Below are 18,857 nucleotides of genomic sequence, written 5' to 3' on the forward strand. Positions count from 1 at the left end.
TATATCCTCTCAACTAGTAGGCACCATTCTGATTGGTTCATGTGTCTCACCTGTCCCGGATTAAATCTATTGGCCACTTTGAAGGGACACTCACCTGTCATCTTTGACGTGTCATTGGCGATAGATGACAACCGAAGGATTCATATTTCCTGTATGTTTACCCATAATCACCTCATCCTGTGTACATAAAAACCATCTGTTTTGCCCAATAACTGGTATTAATTTTGACACCAAATTACATGTTGTGTTGGGTAATTTTTTCTCTGGAGCAGCATCTTATTTTTGAGAACCATATTGGCTACCCATCTGTAACTGATGCAGCAACGATGGTCAGAGACTATCTGTTCTACTTGGTTCCCTTTATAGTCATCTTGTGCCATGATGATAATTTCTGTAGAAATAAATCTGTAGAATTTAGAAGGAAGTGATTTAAAAAAAAACATTGATGTTGATTTGAATATTGATATGCCTATTATGAGTTCCTCGCCGCTGCTTTGTTTTGTGTTGATATTTCATTATTTGTAATATTTCATATTTGCTTTTTTATTGATTTCTAAATATCTAGTACAAGGCTTTCCAAGGGACAGGGCAGTCATGCAGTTTGGCAATCTTTTTTGGATTTCAGAGTATGAATATAATATGGTCTATCTGCGGGGCCCTGTAGCATTTCTAGTTCCATTTATGCAGAACATGATACTTTTTTCCTGCAATCCAGCTAGAGACCGAGGGACCTTTAATGTGGGTCAAAGAACACAGTAGCGGTAGAGGTCTGTGTGTCTTTTCATGGTTTGTGCATCACCTGATGTTGCAGAGCACCAGTATGTGACATTGTATATTGCAGTCTGACATCAAGGGCCATACAGCATATGAGAATTTGCAAGTAGAGGAGTCTGTGTTGGCTGCAGTACGGACATCCACCTCCAAGGCACTGCACTACTGGGAATAGAGCCATGGGCGTAGGAACCGGGGGGGATGGATCCCCCCCAGTAACTCACGCGGGGGGGGACCGATAATTAAGAAATCCCCCCCAGGGCCGTAGGAACCCCCCCAATAGAAACGCCGCAAATGCGGCCCGCGAGACCTCGAGGTGCGGCCCGCGTAAGATCGGCAACCAGGGCAACCGATCTTACGCGGTCCGCACCTCAAGTCCTGCTACTTACCTGTGGGAGGGTCTTCTGTACTGCACAGAGGAACCGGAACCCAGCAGAGTTCACGTGACATTACATCACATCCTGCTTCCTCTGTGCAGTACCAGAGAACGCAGAGGGAGGCCGCACCCTCTGCTGAAGCCTGTGAGCGGCATCGAGGAGCTGCAGTGCAGGTAAGGGGGTGGGGAGGGTGTTTGAATGAGTATGCGTGATTGAGGGAATGAATCTGTGAATGAATGAGTATATGAATGAATGAGTGTGTGTGTGTGTGATAGCATGGATGTGTAAGTGCTGGAACCTAGGCATGATGGGACTGTGATTGATGTTAGCAATCACACTCCTATCATGCCAAGTTATATTGCTAATTTTTTTTGTCCAATTGTGGTGTGTTACCTACTTTTATTAAAAATGTGAGTTTTTAGTATTATTTTTAAAGGTGGGGGGTCATTTTCGGTTTTGGCTAAGTGAACCGTGAATGTTTTGGTCCAGAATTTTAATTTTGGTGCATCCCTAGAATAAATAGAACTATTTCATTTTTAATTATCCTGAGTCCTGAATTTGTAGTCACAAAACTTTCTAGGCCCAGAAATCAGTGAGAGGAAAAGTAAACGTTTTGTGTCATTTACTTTATTTTAATCTGCATATTCTATTAAAGGCCATATTTTCTCACAGTGAAAAATGAGTGCGGCCCGCGCACGTATACAATTCTGATGAAGTGGCCCACTGCAGAAAAATTTGGACACCCCTGGGGTAGACAGTGAGAAGGGGAGGTAGGGAGAGGGTAGCTAGTGAGAAGGGGGTGTTAGGGAGAGGGTAGCTAGTGAGAAGGGGGCGATAGGGAGAGGGTAGCTAGTGAGAAGGGGCGATAGGGAGAGGGTAGCTAGTGAGAAGGGAGGGTAGGGTGAGGGTAGCTAGTGAGAAGGGGGGGTAGGGAGGGGGGTAGATAGTAAGAAAGTGTGAGAGGGGGGAGAGGAGGTAGATAGTGTGAGAAAATGCTGTCCCCCCCCAGATTTTTAGGGGTTCCTACGCCCATGAATAGAGCCCTATTAACAAAAGCAAAAATGTGGGAGTTCTGGTGTAAGTATGACTGAGTGAGGGTCAGTTGAGAAGGGTTTCTAGGAAAGGCTTGCACAGGACCCTGTTATCATTAAAAGCACTGTATACTAGAGATTTATGTGTGCTCATTGGCATGCATCAGACTTGAGTGTGCATGGTATATCAGCGAGCAAGCAGCAAAACTTAGTCAACATAATCAGATGACCTGATGCCTGTAATACAAGTCCAATGCTAGTCTAGCATAAGAAACTGTAACATTTTGTGTTGCTGTTTTTTGAAGAGACCCTAGGAGTGGCTCTAGTTGGTGCCAGTGAATTTTTGCGAATGTGTAGCTCACCTAACTAGAATATTCTTGCTAGCTGCTAAGTGGCAGAGCTATATGGCTTTACATAAGCTTGGAGTAATGTAATTTGTATTATATATATATATATATATATATATATATAATTTCAGAAACATTTGTTTAAACTCACCTATTCTGTTTATTTGCAATATGACTTAGTAACGCATGGGAATATATAACAGAATGTCAGCATCTACAGGGATTATGAAGCATGTCACAGGAGAAGCAACAACTTTATGGTTCTGGCTGCCAGTTTGAATCTTATCCATCTGGATAGCAACTATGCATCATCATTCAAAATGCTTATTATTAATAGCTCAGGAGGTATGGAAAAAATTATATCGACATTTTGTAATAGTCCCTAGTTTTCTCAGTCAACAATGATGTAGCATTCAGACACTACAACAAAGTATATACAGTCAATAAATACTTTCTATTATTTTTAGATTTTAACACTAAACCATGATACATCTAGTAGTTAAACCGGTAAGATGATATTCAAGATATCTCTTCCCATTAACCCTTCACTACAGAGGGCAAAACCAACCCACAAGAAAAATGAATCGGTCCTTAAAGAACAATGAAGTCAGAAATATAGCAACTCACCTAAGTAAGTTTTGCATTAAAATTTCCTTAAGAGTATAAAAAAGCAGTTTACTTGCTTGCCATTACGTTTTTTTTTGTTTTTTTTTTAAACATACAATTTTCCCTTTGGGTCTCATGTTTAATGTGCTAATTTTGTACATAGCATTTGCTAGCATAAAAATTTTGGCTACCTCTATACATAAAAAAAGTCACTGTGGGAATTGTTTGTCATGTTGGGCACTATGACTAGACCATCACTGTATGCCCCGCTCGATGTGACCAATAATTCACACCAGGGCTCAGCTGGATAGAGCAGCGGGCAGAAATGAGAAGGGCTGCCTAATCATATTGTGTGTATGGGAAGGGTTGGATTTATGGTTCATGCTGTGTACAGAGAGGAGCTGTTTCATAGTGTTGTATATGTGAGGGGGGGGGGAGAGGCTGTCCTACACTGTCATGTGCAGAGAGAAGAAGGGCTGCTTAATGGTGTTATGTTTGGGGGAGGTAGAATCAAAAAGAGTAGAGAGAGGAACAACAATCAACAAACAAAATATCAAGAGATTAGTTGTTAAAATAATACACCTTTCTGCCATAGAGAATGCAAAACTCATGTGCCTAAATTTTTAAGATGTCCTTTACTCATGTAAAAGCTGGGAAGCAAAGGGAATGTCAGTTGCTACTGCTTCTCCATGCATGCACATTCCTTATCTCTTTATAGTGAGATGCAGGAACATCTCATACATTATGACTCCCACACCCTAATCCCATTTCACAATAACTTTAAACTTCTCAAATTTTTAATAAGGTACTCAGCTATAACCTATACTGTCATCCATTGATACCGCATCTCTGACATAGACCTTCCATATGTCAATGGCATTAAATATGTCTCTTGCCTCTTCTATGTTATGTATCATTCCAAATTCTAAACTGTAAGCACTGTACTCCAACACTGATTTTCAAAAACAAAAGATAACCAGGTCATCAGGTTTTGACCTATGATTAATCCTTACATGGGTCCAAGTACACTGGTTATTTGCTGAAGTCCCATACACACTAATATCTGATGCATTTTGAGAAACACACATAAATTTGTCCTGCAATTAGTTTGTCTCAAACAAAAAATAGGTTGTGAACCTAATATAACTGTTAAAAATCAGGTCTGGTGTTCCCTTATGTGCCAGTTTGTATTTCTATTGTAAATTGCCAAGTACATTGTTGGTGGCCCATCAATAAAGGATAATACTAAAGGATTTGTTTGTTATTGGACTAACGACCATCACGTCCCTTTGCTTCTAGTGCTTTTCTAAGATCATAAGTGAAGAGGTGCATATATTTTATTCGTTCCAGTGAGCCTCTCAGGCTCATCCCTCTGCGATCCCCTGAGATCATTGCCATAGTGAGAAGCTTTTTTTAGATGCTCGTCTCACAAAGAACACCGCAATTATTAGGATTAAAAGAGATGTGTCCTTCTCGTCTGTGCCATGAACCTCACTGTGGGAATCACGACCAGGCAGAGAATACAATAATCTGTCATTTAAAAAGTCAAGAGTGAAAACATTATCATTAATGACCATTTAAGGCTGGGTTTCTTGAACAATATTAGACTGACTTGCCTCATGTGTATTTAATATACGGTAAATATCAGTAGATGTTATTTAGCAAGATTAATGTATATGAAGAAAACAGTAGTGATGGTAGTGCAAGGTCTAGAACAGGGGTGTCCAAGTTTTTTCTGCAGTGGGCCACTTCATCAGAATTGTATACGTGCGAGGGCCTGAGAAAAAATATGGCCTTTAATAAAATATGCAGATTAAAATAAAGTAAATGACACAAAACCTTTACTTTTCTTTCACTGATTTCTGGGCCTACAAATTCAGGATTCTGGATAAGTAAAAATAAAATAGTTCTATTTATTTTAGGGATGCACTAAAATGAAAATTCTGGACCAAAACCAAAAATTCAGGGTTCACTTAGCCGAAACTGAAAATGACCCCCCCACACACACACTTTTAATAAAAGTAAGTTACACACCAAAATTGTACAAAAAATTTATATATTATGATTGTTAACAGCAATCTCAGGCATACCCAGATTCCAGCATGTACTGGTTGGCTGGGCATTGTATTTTTTGTCCAATTTTAGTGTGTAACCACACTTTTATTAAAAGTAACACACCAAAATTGGACAAAAAAAAATCAACAATATGACTTGGCATGATAGGAGTGTGATTGCTAACAGCAAACACACTCTATTTATACCCAGGCAACCAGTGAATGCTGTAACCTAGGCATGATGAGACTGTGATTGCTGTTAGCAGACTGCTGTTAGCTGTTAGCAATCACACTCCTATCATCCCAAGTCAGCCAATACATGCTGGTACAGGGTGGCTGTGAGTGCAGACCCCATACTGCTGGCAGCCTCAATACACAAGGGGGGCAGCTAGCCTTGGCATGATAGGAGTGTGATTGCTAACAGCAAACACACTCTTTTTATACCCAGGCAACCAGTAAATGCTGGACCTAGGCATGATGGGACTGTGATTGCTGTTAGCAGATTGCTGTTAGCAATCACACTCCTATCATCCCAAGTCAGCCAATACGTGCTGGTACAGGGTGGCTGTAAGTGCAGACCCCATACTACTGGCAGCATCAATACACAAGGGGGGCAGCTAGCCAGGTTTCAGCATGTACTGACTGACTTGGCATGATAGGAGTGTGATTGCTAACAGCAATCATAGTCCCATCATGCCTAGGTCCAAGCACTTACACATCCATGCTATCACACACACACAAATTCATTCATTCACAGATTCATTCCCTCAATCAGACATACTCATTCACACAACCTACCCCATCCCCTTACCTGCTCTACAGCTCTCGATGCCGCTCACAGACTTCAGCAGGGGGCACAGCCTCCCTCGTTCTCCCCACAGAGGAGGCAGGACTGGAGCAGAGAATGGACCCTCCCACAAGTAAGCAGCAGGGCTCTTATGATCCTGGCTGCCGATCTCACGCGGGCCGCACCTCGAGGTTCCGCGGGCCGCATGTTGGACGCCCCTGGTCTAGAAGATAGCAGCTCAAAAAAAACCACACGTGGAATGACCCCCTATTCCGCAAAGTGCAAACATATATATATTCTGGCGCTTTCACACCATAAAAGTGTGGAGTGCTAAAACAAATATTTTTTAAACTCACTTTATAAGTAGTTGCTGAGTGGTAACATGTAATGGAAAAAACAGAAATACAAAAATAATAGTGCAGTATGTCTGTATATAGTAGATAATATATATATATATATATATCCTACAGAGTGCGTACTCACAATTTAAACAAGGCCTTTAATAAAAAGCTCTCCTGAAAATCATATGGCTGTGCCCTTAAGGCGGTACTTCACCTAAACGTCTCTGTGTTTTTTTCCTCCCTGGCTCTGAGTGTTGTGGCTTGTACCTAATATAGGGTAGGCAGACCCTTCTTTAACCCCTTCAGGACCGGGTTTTTGATACTAAGGTGACGCTAAAAGACCAGAGCCGTTTTTGTGTTTTTGCTATGTCTTTCTTCAACTGTAATTTCTCTCTTATCAATTAGTGCACCCACACAAATCATATATTGTTTTTTTCAGCACAAGTAGGACTTTCATTTGAAACCATATTAAGCTGGGTAGTACATTGTTTTGTTTGAAATAAACTGGAAAAAGTGGGAGGAAAATAAAAAAAAACACATTGTTTTGTATTTTTTCAAATTTGGCAAATAACTGCAATAGTTGTCACAGATACTGATTATTCCCCCAAAATGATATGTTTATGAACAGTAGATAAGTCAAGGTGTACAACTAGGGTCATTTTGACACTTTTCAAACAGGGATTTTATCGCCAATTGCTGCCAAATTTTGAGGGTTTTTTTTTGGGGGGGGGGTTGCATTTGTTGCAATGTTGCTTTAGATTTCATATTATATTTTGTATAGAATATGTGCAACTGCAGAAAAAAACACCAAATTGTGTTCACCAACATCCCCTGGTTCCAACAAGGCCTTACATGCATGGTTCATGCATTTTTTTTGAGGAAGCTATGAGGGCAAAACTGGAACATACGCATTTTAGTTTTCAAATTTGGAATTTTCAGAAATTGGTTTACATTTTGGAAGCCCCCCACTGTAAATAACCCCATAAAAGTATGTTTATGAACAGCAGACAAGTCAAGGTGTTCACCAAACATTTTGTTCACCAACATCCCCTGATTCCAACAAGGCCTCATATGCTTGGTTCATGCATTTTTTGAGGAAGCTATGAGGCCAAAACAGGAACATGCGCATATTTTCAGAAATTGGTTTGCTGGGCCCATATCCCATTTGGGACATTTTGGAAGCCCCCCAATTTAAATTACCCCATAAAAGTATATGTTTATGACCAGTAGACAAGTCAAGGTGTTCAACTAGGGTAATTTTGACAGTCTTGTTAGTGACAAGTTTAGGCGACTGACATTGATCAGGGGGACCGATCAATAATCAGTGACTTAAAATGTCACCAAGTGATCAGGTAATAATTATGTATTTTTTTTAATTAATATTTTTTTCCACAATTACCCTAGATGACCCCTCTCTCTTTCTAAGGCAGGGTCATCCAGGGGCTGCCATAATGATCAGATCACTCCTATTGGCCAGGAATAATCTGATCATCATCAGCCGATTTACTAAACTCACAGCATTTGACCTGGAAGCACCCTGGACTTTCAGGTCAGTGCTGTTATTTATTTTTTATTTCTAACTCTTTCAATGCTGACGCTGATCCATTGGAGCACAGCATTGACGGATATTTAGTCCCCACAAGCTTGTGGGGACAAATGTTAACCCCTGCAATGCCGCAATTGTGTCATACACATAGCGGCATTGAAGGAGTTAACGCTGCACTGTCGCTCTCATGGAGCGATCAGGCAGCAGGGGAGGGTTGGGGCTGGTCTCCACACTCATGTGGAGACCGAAGAACCCTCTCCCCCCGTCCCTGAAGCTGCCTCTGGCAGCTGGGATGCAATTGCTAGTCTATAGACCAGCCATTGCAGGGACGAGTCTCTTTGATCACTCCTGTAGGCTTCCATGCCTACAGGAGTCATCAAAGGGCTTGTGGGAGCTCGTTTTTGCTGTTGCTGCACCAGCAGCAGAGCCCCGTACAAAACGGGAATTAACCCCTAAAATGCCGCGGCATTGAAGGGGTTAACACTGCACTTTCGCTCTCATGGAGCGATCAGGCAGCAGGGGGATGTCGTGACCCAATCAACACTTAACCCCCTTTCCCGAAGATGCCTGTGACCTTTCCCGGCTGTCAGAGATCAGAGTTCCCCGCACCAGGGAATTCTCTCTGACAGTCGGGAAAGTCTGCGCGATGGACGCAGACAACCCCCGCTGCTAACCGCACCTCCTTCCGGCTGCAGCAAAAGTTGTCTACACGCTGCCCCGGCTACATACCGGGGAGTCAGAAGCACCGGTAAGGTTTTTTATTGTGTGGGGGGCATAAGACAGGAGGATCCAGGAGGATCCAGGTCCCCTGCAGCGCTGCAGGGGATCTGGATCTTAGTCTCATTGTCAGACCTATTTGAGGTCTGATTATAAGACCCTGATTTATAAACAAAGAACCAAGTAACGGGTCTAGAGGTAGTAGTCCTTGACATGTTTTATTGATCACAACTTTTTCATACTGCAATTTTTATTATTGCATCTCTGCCTTTTGGCTAAAATCAAATGAGTACCTGCGAGCGGGTGGGGGAAAGCTTTGTCCTCAGCTGTAAAGCCAAGGAGGCTTCAGGAATCCTGATGTACACTTGGGAGCACCCTGGCACTTTTCTTGTCCACAAGTCACATTACACACTTTTTGTTTGTTTTTGTGCATGTTATTGTTTTGACACAGTCACTTCTTCACTGTGAAATGCAACAGTGGGGTGCACATTGTGCCCTAGTGTAACTTGGCTTTGCTTTTAGACAATGTTTCTGTTGATTTGCACCCAAAATGTTTGCCTTATACAGATATTCTTACATTAACTACATTTCTTTGTTTACAGACACTCACAGTTTAACATTTTAGTACTGTAGATCACCACTGTTACATTTTTATTAAAAGCTCTCTCCCTAGTCCTCTGATGCCTTATAAACCCTGAAAATAGGTACACAACCAAGCTAATCACTGAAGGACAGGACCCTAGCTGAAACAAAATTACATTTGCTATGGTAAACTCATACACAACAGCAAACAATGAATCAAAACATACAGTAGTACAATATAGACATGTCTTGCTAGACTCTCCATGTGTTAATTAGCTGTATTATCATTACTTTGGGTCAACAGGAATTTTCAAATCTGTTGTGAACCTTTGCTTCAATGAGAATATGGGATACAATTTTACAAAGCCTGAGAATAATATACATATGTTTATGAAGCAGAAATATGTAAATCTGAAGTTCAAAACAACAGTTACGCCCAAACCTGGAAATACCCAGAGACTGACCCGGGGTCTGAGAGTTTTTACCTAAATGTGCAGATTATCAGGGTCACAGACTCCTTAGTTTTCTTAACTGCTGTAATCATATATACTGTATATAAGGCTATCAATTGGTGATTTTGCCACCAGTATGTTATGGTTGATATCCTTTCTTGAACAGATATGACTGAAACTTATCTTTAAATATTGACACGTCAAGGTTTCCATGAAGACTGGTATCAGAGCCATTTGGTCAGTCGCTACAAAGAATCTTCACAATGGGCAATCAAAGGGTTAATATTTCATGTGTCTCAGGGTAAGCTTATATAAATACCTTCCCAGGTATGGTTATGAGAGAATATTTGTCAGCCTCACAGGGTTTTCGCACTTTACTATTATTGTGCTTGATATGTGAACCATTAAGTGATGAGCTATCATCCCAAGAGGTCAATTGTGTATTTTAATAGCTTTGTCGTTTACCCTCTAGACAAACATTTCTAGTAAACAAGACACCGGTGTTGACCAGCATTCTTTATAGCTAAATAAAGCAAACATCCTTAGATTTCAGATAAGACACAGAACTATATACTTCTCATTTTATTGGACCAAGCGTGTAATCTAGTCACAAAAATCTTATTCTGTGATGTGAGGAAAAAAACTTCTCCATGCTTTGTGGGCAGGTGTTATTTTTAAGCAGGTGGTTTGGGGGGTCTTCTCTCTCTACATTTCTCCGCAATTTGAATTATTTGATTGTAAAAATAAAATGTAAAAAAGACACTTAGGTAAGGGGTTAAGATCAGGTATGAGGCATACCAGTTGGTCACATCATACTGTAGGGTAGTGGTAACCTGGCTATTAGCATGTAAGCATTTGAAGTTTGAATCTGAGATTAGACTACAGCTTGGTGGTCCTCATCTGTGTCAGAAAGGCTTAATCACGGACATACTGCAGGAAAACCCTTACTTGCATATTCACTTATGCCATTTGCACTTTATTCTAAAACAAGATTAAGATAAAAAAAACAATTAAAAATCACACAAGTCCCTTGCATCACCTGTTCACTAAGAAGGTGGCCAACACTGGGCTAAATGTCAAAAACGTGTATTAAAATAAAAAACAAAACAATTGTGATTCACTCACTCAGATCTGCTTAGAAGTTTATGAGTTGATTGCAGCAACTGAGGGAATTAACCTTATATCAAACAATGCAGAAGTGAGGTTACAAAAGACTTGGAAAATGGCAGTTAACTCAAGAGACTTTAACAAGAAAACCAATGCACTTTACTGCGCTCTTTGCATACATCATAATAGCATCATTGTCAAATTATCTGAACTTTTACAGTTCTGTAAATCTGAAACATACCCCTTCTTGTGGATATACAATGTAGGCAATATTTATCCGAAAAATAGACTGCAATTGTGTGAAAATAAAAAGAAAAGAAAAAATTCCATGCTTATATGTTTACCGTACAATTCGGTTGTGTACACTTTCTCAGGGTCAAAAACATTTTTATTAGCCTTTTCTTAACCAAGCTAGAAGACTTGAATCCACTAGCAATGTAACATATAAATACATTTTTTTTTAATCTTTTTTAGCCATAACAAAAAAGGAAAACATCTCCCATTACATACAACCCAGTATTGGATGTTGGCGGATGTAATACCTCTATATTCAAATTTCTGGAAAAAAAAATAAAAAACACACACAAAAAAAACCGAACAAACATGATGCAGATATTTTCCACGCCCATTCAAACCTCTGGGCCTTCACCTCCCGGCACCAACTATGGAGAGAATAAAATATTTAGTTTGGTTAATGTATATATTTGGAAGACTAAAATGTTGCATGACAGACATGGGACAAAAGTAAACAAAGAGCACCATATACAAAACTGATAAAATACTGAAGCAATAATACATAATCTGCGATTTTATAGAGCTTTTTTCCCCTGCAAGACTTATAGCACTTTACAACTATATAGACATACATATAAATTAAGGGTTTTGGATGGTCAGAGGGATCTGATGCCTGACCAAGGAAAGCATGATGTAATACAGGGTGTGAAGCGCTCTATACGAAGGAGCTCCATAGACTAATTCTGTTGGAGCAAATGAGCATGATCAGATCTACCAATGAGGAAAAAGTTGTGCTTTGGTGGCATCTGAAATCTGACTGTAAAAGGATCTTAAAGATGTTATAACGATAAATGGGCCTCCAGTTGGGTTGCCACTACTTTTTCAATAGTTTTCAAAACGGAAGGTCAGATACCAGTCTGTAATTTGCCATCTGATTAAGGTTTCTCTCGGAGGGGTTGTTTTACCATCACTTTTTTTAGTGACCTTTGCACTATTTTTGGGAGGGGTGGGGCAAGCGTTTCAATGCATGTGCACACAAGAGGTGTTGAGGCAGGGTCTAGGTCACACGTAGTGAAGCACAAGTTTTGCATGGTTCTTGTTAGGGCTGCAACAACTAATCGATAAAATTGACCATAATCGATAATGAAAATCATTGCCAACGAATTTCATTATCGATTAGTTGAATCGATTTTTATTGATTATAAAATGTTTTTTTTCCCGAGCAAACGCTCTGAAAATTACCCCTCATTATATAATCCGTTTCAGTGACTCACAGCAGCAGCTCCTACTTACCAGTGCCTCCCTGTAATCACTGTGACAACTGGCCCCGCCCCTTCCTCCTCCAGGCCAGAACCACATGGCTGTGACACTCATCTAAGTATAAAATTAATATTTGGGCTTCTGAAAGTTAGGGAAGGTGGGGGTTAATTTAGGGGCAGTAATGGTTAATGGGGTGTTTGTGGTTAATTTGAGGCAGTTGTGGTTAATGATGTGTTTAGGGTTAATTTAGGGGTTGTTGTGGTTGATGGGGTCTTTAGGGTTAATTTAGGGGATGCTGTGGTTAATGGGGTGTTTAGGTTTAATTTAATGATGAGGACTGAGGGTTCATTTAATAAAGTTAACTTAAGGTGCAGTTAGAGATAAAGGGGGAAAAACTAAGAGGAATCTAAATCCTGGGGGCAATGAAGATTAACCCAGTGCTTATTTATAAAAGTATGGTGTCAGTGTGATGCGAACGGGTCTGTGACTCTATTAGGGGACTTTGAGATATCTGGGGAGGACGGAGAGACATATCTGGGGGTATAAGGAATATACGGTATATAAGGCATATATGGGGAGGGCAGTGTGGCATGTCCGGGGAGGACGGAGTGGTGTATCAGGGTGTATAAGGCATATCTGGGGCTACAGTGGCATATCTGGGGGTAGAGTGGAGTGGCATATGTGGGGAGGGCAGAGTGGCATGTCTGGGGAGGATGGAGTGGTGTATCAGGGGGTATAAGGCGTATCAGGCAGTGGCATATGTGGGAGGCAGCGTGGCATATGTGGGAGGCAGCGTGGCAAGCCTGGGCTCAAATGTGCATAAATTGAGGGGGGTGGTTGGGAAATAAAGACAAGAAATGCATTTTATCAAGTTTTTTTTTTTTTTTATTCTGCTGTTTGTATTTAACATCATTTGTTTATTAAATTATTTTAAATAAATGAAAAATGTACATTTTTTTTTGATCGGGCCAACTAATCGATTATGAAAATAACAGTTAGTTGCAGCCCTAGTTCTTTTAACTTTCTCTATATAAATGGGTGTCTATATAGTAGTAGGAGGGCTTTAATTAGATGCAGTGTCTCTCCTACAGGTGAAAAGGCCAGCTGTTGCTTCCACATGAACATCGGGACATGGGGGGGTATGAATGGTTATGGTAATAATTTAGTAAAAAGGATGACCAGAATAATAATAGGTTTTCTAAAAATCCAAAACCTCCTTTAACCCCTTTGTGATAATGGCTGATTTTATTTTTTGTACCCTTTGTGACAATTTTTACATTTCTGGGCTGTAATTTTAGTCTTTCCCGTTTACTGAACCCACACAAGTTATATATTTTTTTTTTATAAAATATGGTGAAAAACTGAGGGGGGGGCTTTTTCTAACTTTTACTCATCTATAAAAGCTAATTAAAAAACTTGCTAAATAGATTATACTATTTGCCCTGAGTTTAGAAATACCCAATGTTTTTATGCACGTTATGGGCCAATAAGTACTGGTAGCGTTTTGCTATTTCAAAACCATTGTTTCCAAATTTGTTAATTCTTCCCCCATGTGCTATTTCAGGTATCTTTGAAGCCGGCCCATGCAATTTACCCCATCAAACCCCAGGGTAATTCAAATGCTAGTATTTTAACTCTTTCCATGCACCAATTCTACCACCAGACTGCCAAACTATGTGGTAGTATTTTTTTGCATTTTTTTCCCCATACACATTTACTTCAGGTATGAATTAACAGGTCCTGGTATATATCAGTCATAAAACACTCCAATATGTGTTAAATGTTGACATTTGGTGATCCACCGCCCATGCCCTATTTGGTACATCTTTGAGCTTGGCCATTTCAGTGTGCCCTATAAAACCATATATTTTTGAAAACTAGACACCAGGGTATTTAAAATGCTGGTATTTTAACTCTTTGCACACACACATTTTACCACCAGTTTGCAGTAGTATTTTTCCCCCACACATTCTACTTTAAGTATGAATTTACAGCTCCTGGTGTATGTCACTGTCACACCCCAATATATGTTCAGCAACATCTTCTGAGTACAGTGATACCACACATGCATGGGTTTGTCTGGGGGAGCTAAAAGGTCACATTTGGGGCACGTACATTTTTCAAATGGGACATGTGATCATACTTCCCCCGGTGTTAATTGGGACATTGTTGAACCCGGACAATTCAATTTACCCCGTCAAATCATACATTTTTTTTTGAAAGTAGACACCCCATGGGCATTTAACATGCCAGTATTTTAACTCTTTCCATGCAGGAACTGGTTTAAGCGTTAGGTCTTTTTTTTTTATTTTTTTGGAACTGGAAGGTTCCCCTGATGGTGACATCAGTGGGAAATTATTTTCACATTTTACTATTTTTTTTTTTTTAACTATTTTTCTTCTTTTAATGTATTTTACTAATCACATTGTGATTAGAAAGCTGGGCTCCATTGACTTGCATGGTCGAATGCAGTACCTGCATCCAAACCGCAACTCCATTGCAACTCCGGAGCGGTCACGGTGCATCCTGGTGTGGGAGTTCGGTGTCCCTGAATGCCTCGTGATCGTTGATCACCTCCTAAAGGCTTTAAAAACTATATAGAGGACGTTGCCGCTGCGGGGAGGGGCCAGACACGGCCCCTGATGCCGATCATGGTGTTGCCTCAACGTCGAGGCATTACAGCAACACCGTTTGGTGAAGAAAGCGAACGTAGATCGCTTTCTGCCCCCGTTTAAAGTCATGATGGTCCTGGCACGTCGATTGTCGTTAACCCTTTGTTTTCAGGTGACGTGTCCGGACTGTCAATTGTCATTAAGGGGTTAAAATGTGATGATGGGAAGATGGGCATCTAAATCAAGACAGTCACAATAACTTTTTTTTTTTTTTTTAAATAGGTTGGGAAGAACATTTCTAATTATTCTCAGCTTTACCAGGTGTGTGTTTTAATGCATTACAAATATTTCCTGGGTTTGGGATTACACTTAATGCAATAGGTTCCAAGATATGCGTTTTATTGTCATTTCAGAACTAAAACATTCAACAATAAATTTAAATCATAATCATACCTAAATACTGTGTGTTCCTAGGTACATTTGTGCAAACATATTGTACATAATATGTAGTAGTACATTTGTTTTCCTCCAGATGCTAGCAACCAACAGATGAACAATGCATCTTCAGGCCCACTGAAATAACCATGGTGTGTGCTACAGTCATATGAGAAGAAATTGTGACTCACCATTGTTATATTGTTTCCATTTAATAAGATTTGATCTAGTTTTGTAATCCGTCTTCCTTCTGGTGTAATCTCACTAAAATTGACAGAGGGAAGAACATAAAAGTTTCACAAAAGGCTCACCTATTCTTTCACATGTTTATAATTTAGAACTACAGAAAAAAAAATATTTTTTAAACTTTTTTTTTTTTTTACACAAATGAGTATGTATAGCAGACGGTGATCAGGACTGCAAATGTTACTTACAATTCTGTAACATCTTCTAGTACCATGTCTGCAGAGGCAAGTCAAGGTTTTCACAAAGATAAGACACATTGTTATGGATAATTTAAACACATGTTCAGTATTTTATAATTACTGAAATATTTTGTAAGGACACTAACAAAATGAACAGCAGAATACCTAGCATTGAGCTCTGGAGATTTCCGCAATTAAATGGTTCATTTGATTTTCCAGTGACACAGGAAATCCAATCATACAATAAATATCAATGGCACTTTTAACTTGAAATCTCCTTAAATGTTAAGACATTTAATTAAAGGGTAATTCATTTGCTCCCTACCAAGTCTACAAGAAGCTGGATACGGCATGGAGAGGTCATAAGGATTGTTTAATTACGTGATGTTTTCTAACTATACCATAATAATAATAATAAATAAAAAAAATGTCATGTCCCTAGCTTCTCTGTTAGGCGTATGAACCACTCTACAATACACTACTCTTCCAATCTACTACATTCATTGCAATTAAGATCCATGCAGACAGATGCAGACCATTTATCTAGTTTATTTAGCCTTAAATCCCGCAATTCTATAATGAAAGAGACTGGAAAGGATACTGACAAAGTCATCAAATCCAAGAAGCGTGCCGACAATTTCCTTGTCACTTTTCATAACAATGTGAATACGGGATCCTATACATTTATCCACCAGCTCTGTGGAAGAAATTGGGACAAAAAGATATATGAAAAAATGAACAAGTGTAGAAAGGCAGTGAATATGGCAACAGAATGTATGTGGTCAGACTGGCCATCAAATGACACTGAGTCCTACAACGATGTGAAGCTTAATAAGCCCCATTTAGTTTCTATATACAAAATTCAATAATATTTGGTGACATCTGAAGTGTTCCAAGAAACAAAAAAAAAGTATGTGGCAAAAGTTTACATCATAACATAACTATTTATCGGAAGGGCTTGGGCATTCAAGCATTTAGTGACATTTCTAACATTGAGTTTAGTCATAAAAGTTTGAAATTCAGAAAAGGTACAAAACACCCTATAAATGTTATTAAAACGCTAACGGTAGCAGAAACAGTGGTGTTGACCTTTCATAATGTAGAGTCAAGGAGGAAGACAATTCTCCTGTCAACTCTTAAGAGAATTTGAGTAATCGGCTCTTGTGCAAACTATCAGGATGGTTAATAAGCCCAGATAACACATACAGGCTTTAAAAAGAAAATATTATAAACAGAGGAACAAAAAAAAAAAATTACGCAGAAAACAAAACAGGCCTGGACTCGCTGAGCCAAATGCGTGAGAGAGAGGAAAAAAAGCACAGCTGACACCCAGAAGTAAATTGAGATAATCATTTAAACCCGAAGCCTAAAATTTGCAATATATTACTTATGTTATAAGGCACACGGCTATTTCGAGAGGATCTTTACTTTAGCACCCCAACCTCTGTGCCTATCGTTGATTAATGTTATCACGAACAGCTACTGCTTTCTTACTTATAACCGTAACATGCAGCGACCGTTTTATGCGTTTAAAATCAAATGGCACGCGCCGATGTAGATGTAAATGACGTCACCGAGGCGAAAACCGTTTGGCGCAAAATGTATTACCAAGAGGCAGTAGCTGAGACGGGTTGGTGGTAACGTTAGCGGCCATCTTAAGTATGTTTCTCCTCTCACGTTTCCTAATTCCTTCGTTTTCGTAATTTTCCGCCCTTCTGTATCTTGTACAATCGATCGCCGAGTCAATCGCTTTATCTTTGTGCGCAGTCGCATTAACAGGCTCCCAGGCGACGTGAATCGAAAGCCAAGAAACTTACACTCGTATGAGGCGCTGCAGGGTGTCATGTTTTGTTACAACTATAGAGAGCAAGCAAACGAACCATTTTACATGTGTGAACCTAAACGTGTAAATTGCCCTGTGCTTCAGCATACTATGTATACGCTTGAAAGATACTATATGTGTTTTGGAGATATTAAAATGAGATAGACCCCCTACAAACTCATTTAGTGCACCTCCACAAGATATATTTTGGGTTTTTTTCACCACAAGTAGGACTTTCTTTTGAAATTATATATATATATATATATATAATATATATATACACAACTCATAGATATATGAGTGGTGAGTAAAGGCGATGGAAAACCCATCCATTTAAAGTTATGGGGGTAATAGAAGCCTTATTAAACACTCATCAACAGACACTGGACGGCTTGTTTTTTCCGTCAGTAATCTCATGGTGCTGCCACAACCACATGGGATTCTGGGTAGGTGCATGCAAATAACAATGATCACCTTTTGCCTCTATATCCACTTTATACATGGAGCCCTTGAAAGTAATTTCCAGTACAAGACAGCCTTTTGACAAAACTCGGGTAAGAGGGTCAGTAGTCAGATCACCACTCGTCAGTGGCGTCACTACAGGGGGGCAAGGTTATTCCTTGCCCCCCGCCGAATTTGGAATAAAGTCGCAATGCGACTTTAAATCCCGTGTATTTACACTTTTTTTTTTTTTTATGCGGAGGAGAGAGAGGGGCGCCTACCAACCACTCGGCGGCCCCCATTCTCCTCCACGGTGCCGGCATTTCATGCTGAGCGCCAGAATACGATGTCATATTTCGGCGCGAACAGCAGAGCAGGAAGACAGAAGCCTCGTGCTCCTGTCGCTGGACCTAAAGGTGAGAGAACTACAAAGGGGGGAGGGTAGATAGTGAGTAGGGAAAGGGGAGGGAGAGGGGTTAGAAAGTGATAAGGGAGGGAGAAGGGGGAGAACGTGATGAAGAGAGTAGTAAGAAAATTGCAATAAGTTAAGAGTGTGAATTAGTGTGTGGATGCATTGTGTGAATGAGGGAGAGCATGAGTTAATATGTGGATGAATTGTCTGAATGAGGGAGAGCATGAGTTAATATGTGGATGAATTGTCTGAATGAGGGAGAGCATGAGTTAATATGTGGATGAATTGTCTGATTGAGGAAGAGCATGAGTTGTCTGAATGAGGGAGAGTATGAGTTAATATGTGGCTGAGTTGTCTGAATGAGGGAGAGCATGAGTTGTCTGAATGAGGGAGAGCATGAGTTAATATGTGGATGAGTTGTCTGAATGAGGGAGAGCATGAGTTAATATGTGGATGGATTGTCTGAATGAGGGAGAGCATGAGTTAATATGTGGATGA

General features: G+C 40.0%; 1 protein-coding gene across 1 annotated transcript; it reads right to left on the reverse strand.

Annotated features, from left to right (window-relative positions):
- Positions 1 to 11,347: 11,347 nt before the first annotated feature.
- On the reverse strand, positions 11,348 to 17,338 carry LOC149283572 (U6 snRNA-associated Sm-like protein LSm5). Its single transcript, XM_089497380.1, has 5 exons — positions 17,293 to 17,338; positions 16,286 to 16,381; positions 15,694 to 15,721; positions 15,451 to 15,523; positions 11,348 to 11,380 (listed from the first exon to the last, which is right to left on the reverse strand). Exons 1-5 carry the CDS (start codon positions 17,336 to 17,338, stop codon positions 11,348 to 11,350), a joined length of 276 nt encoding a protein of 91 aa, XP_089353506.1.
- Positions 17,339 to 18,857: the final 1,519 nt, after the last annotated feature.

Source organism: Sceloporus occidentalis, unplaced genomic scaffold (assembly GCF_023333645.1).
Source record: "Sceloporus occidentalis isolate IW3139 unplaced genomic scaffold, rSceOcc1.0.p SCAF_102, whole genome shotgun sequence".
Taxonomy (NCBI): Eukaryota; Metazoa; Chordata; class Lepidosauria; order Squamata; family Phrynosomatidae; genus Sceloporus; species Sceloporus occidentalis.

Excerpts from the sequence above, each read along its gene's own strand:
- LOC149283572 (XM_089497380.1), bottom strand. The coding sequence starts at position 17,338 with ATGGCCGCTAACGTTACCACCAACCCGTCTCAGCTACTGCCTCTTG. Across the intron at positions 15,524-15,693 it reads CTAGAAGATGTTACAGAATT|TGAGATTACACCAGAAGGAA; the intron begins GTAAGTAACATT and ends TGTCAATTTTAG. Across the intron at positions 11,381-15,450 it reads ATGGAAACAATATAACAATG|TTGGTGCCGGGAGGTGAAGG; the intron begins GTGAGTCACAAT and ends TTCTCTCCATAG.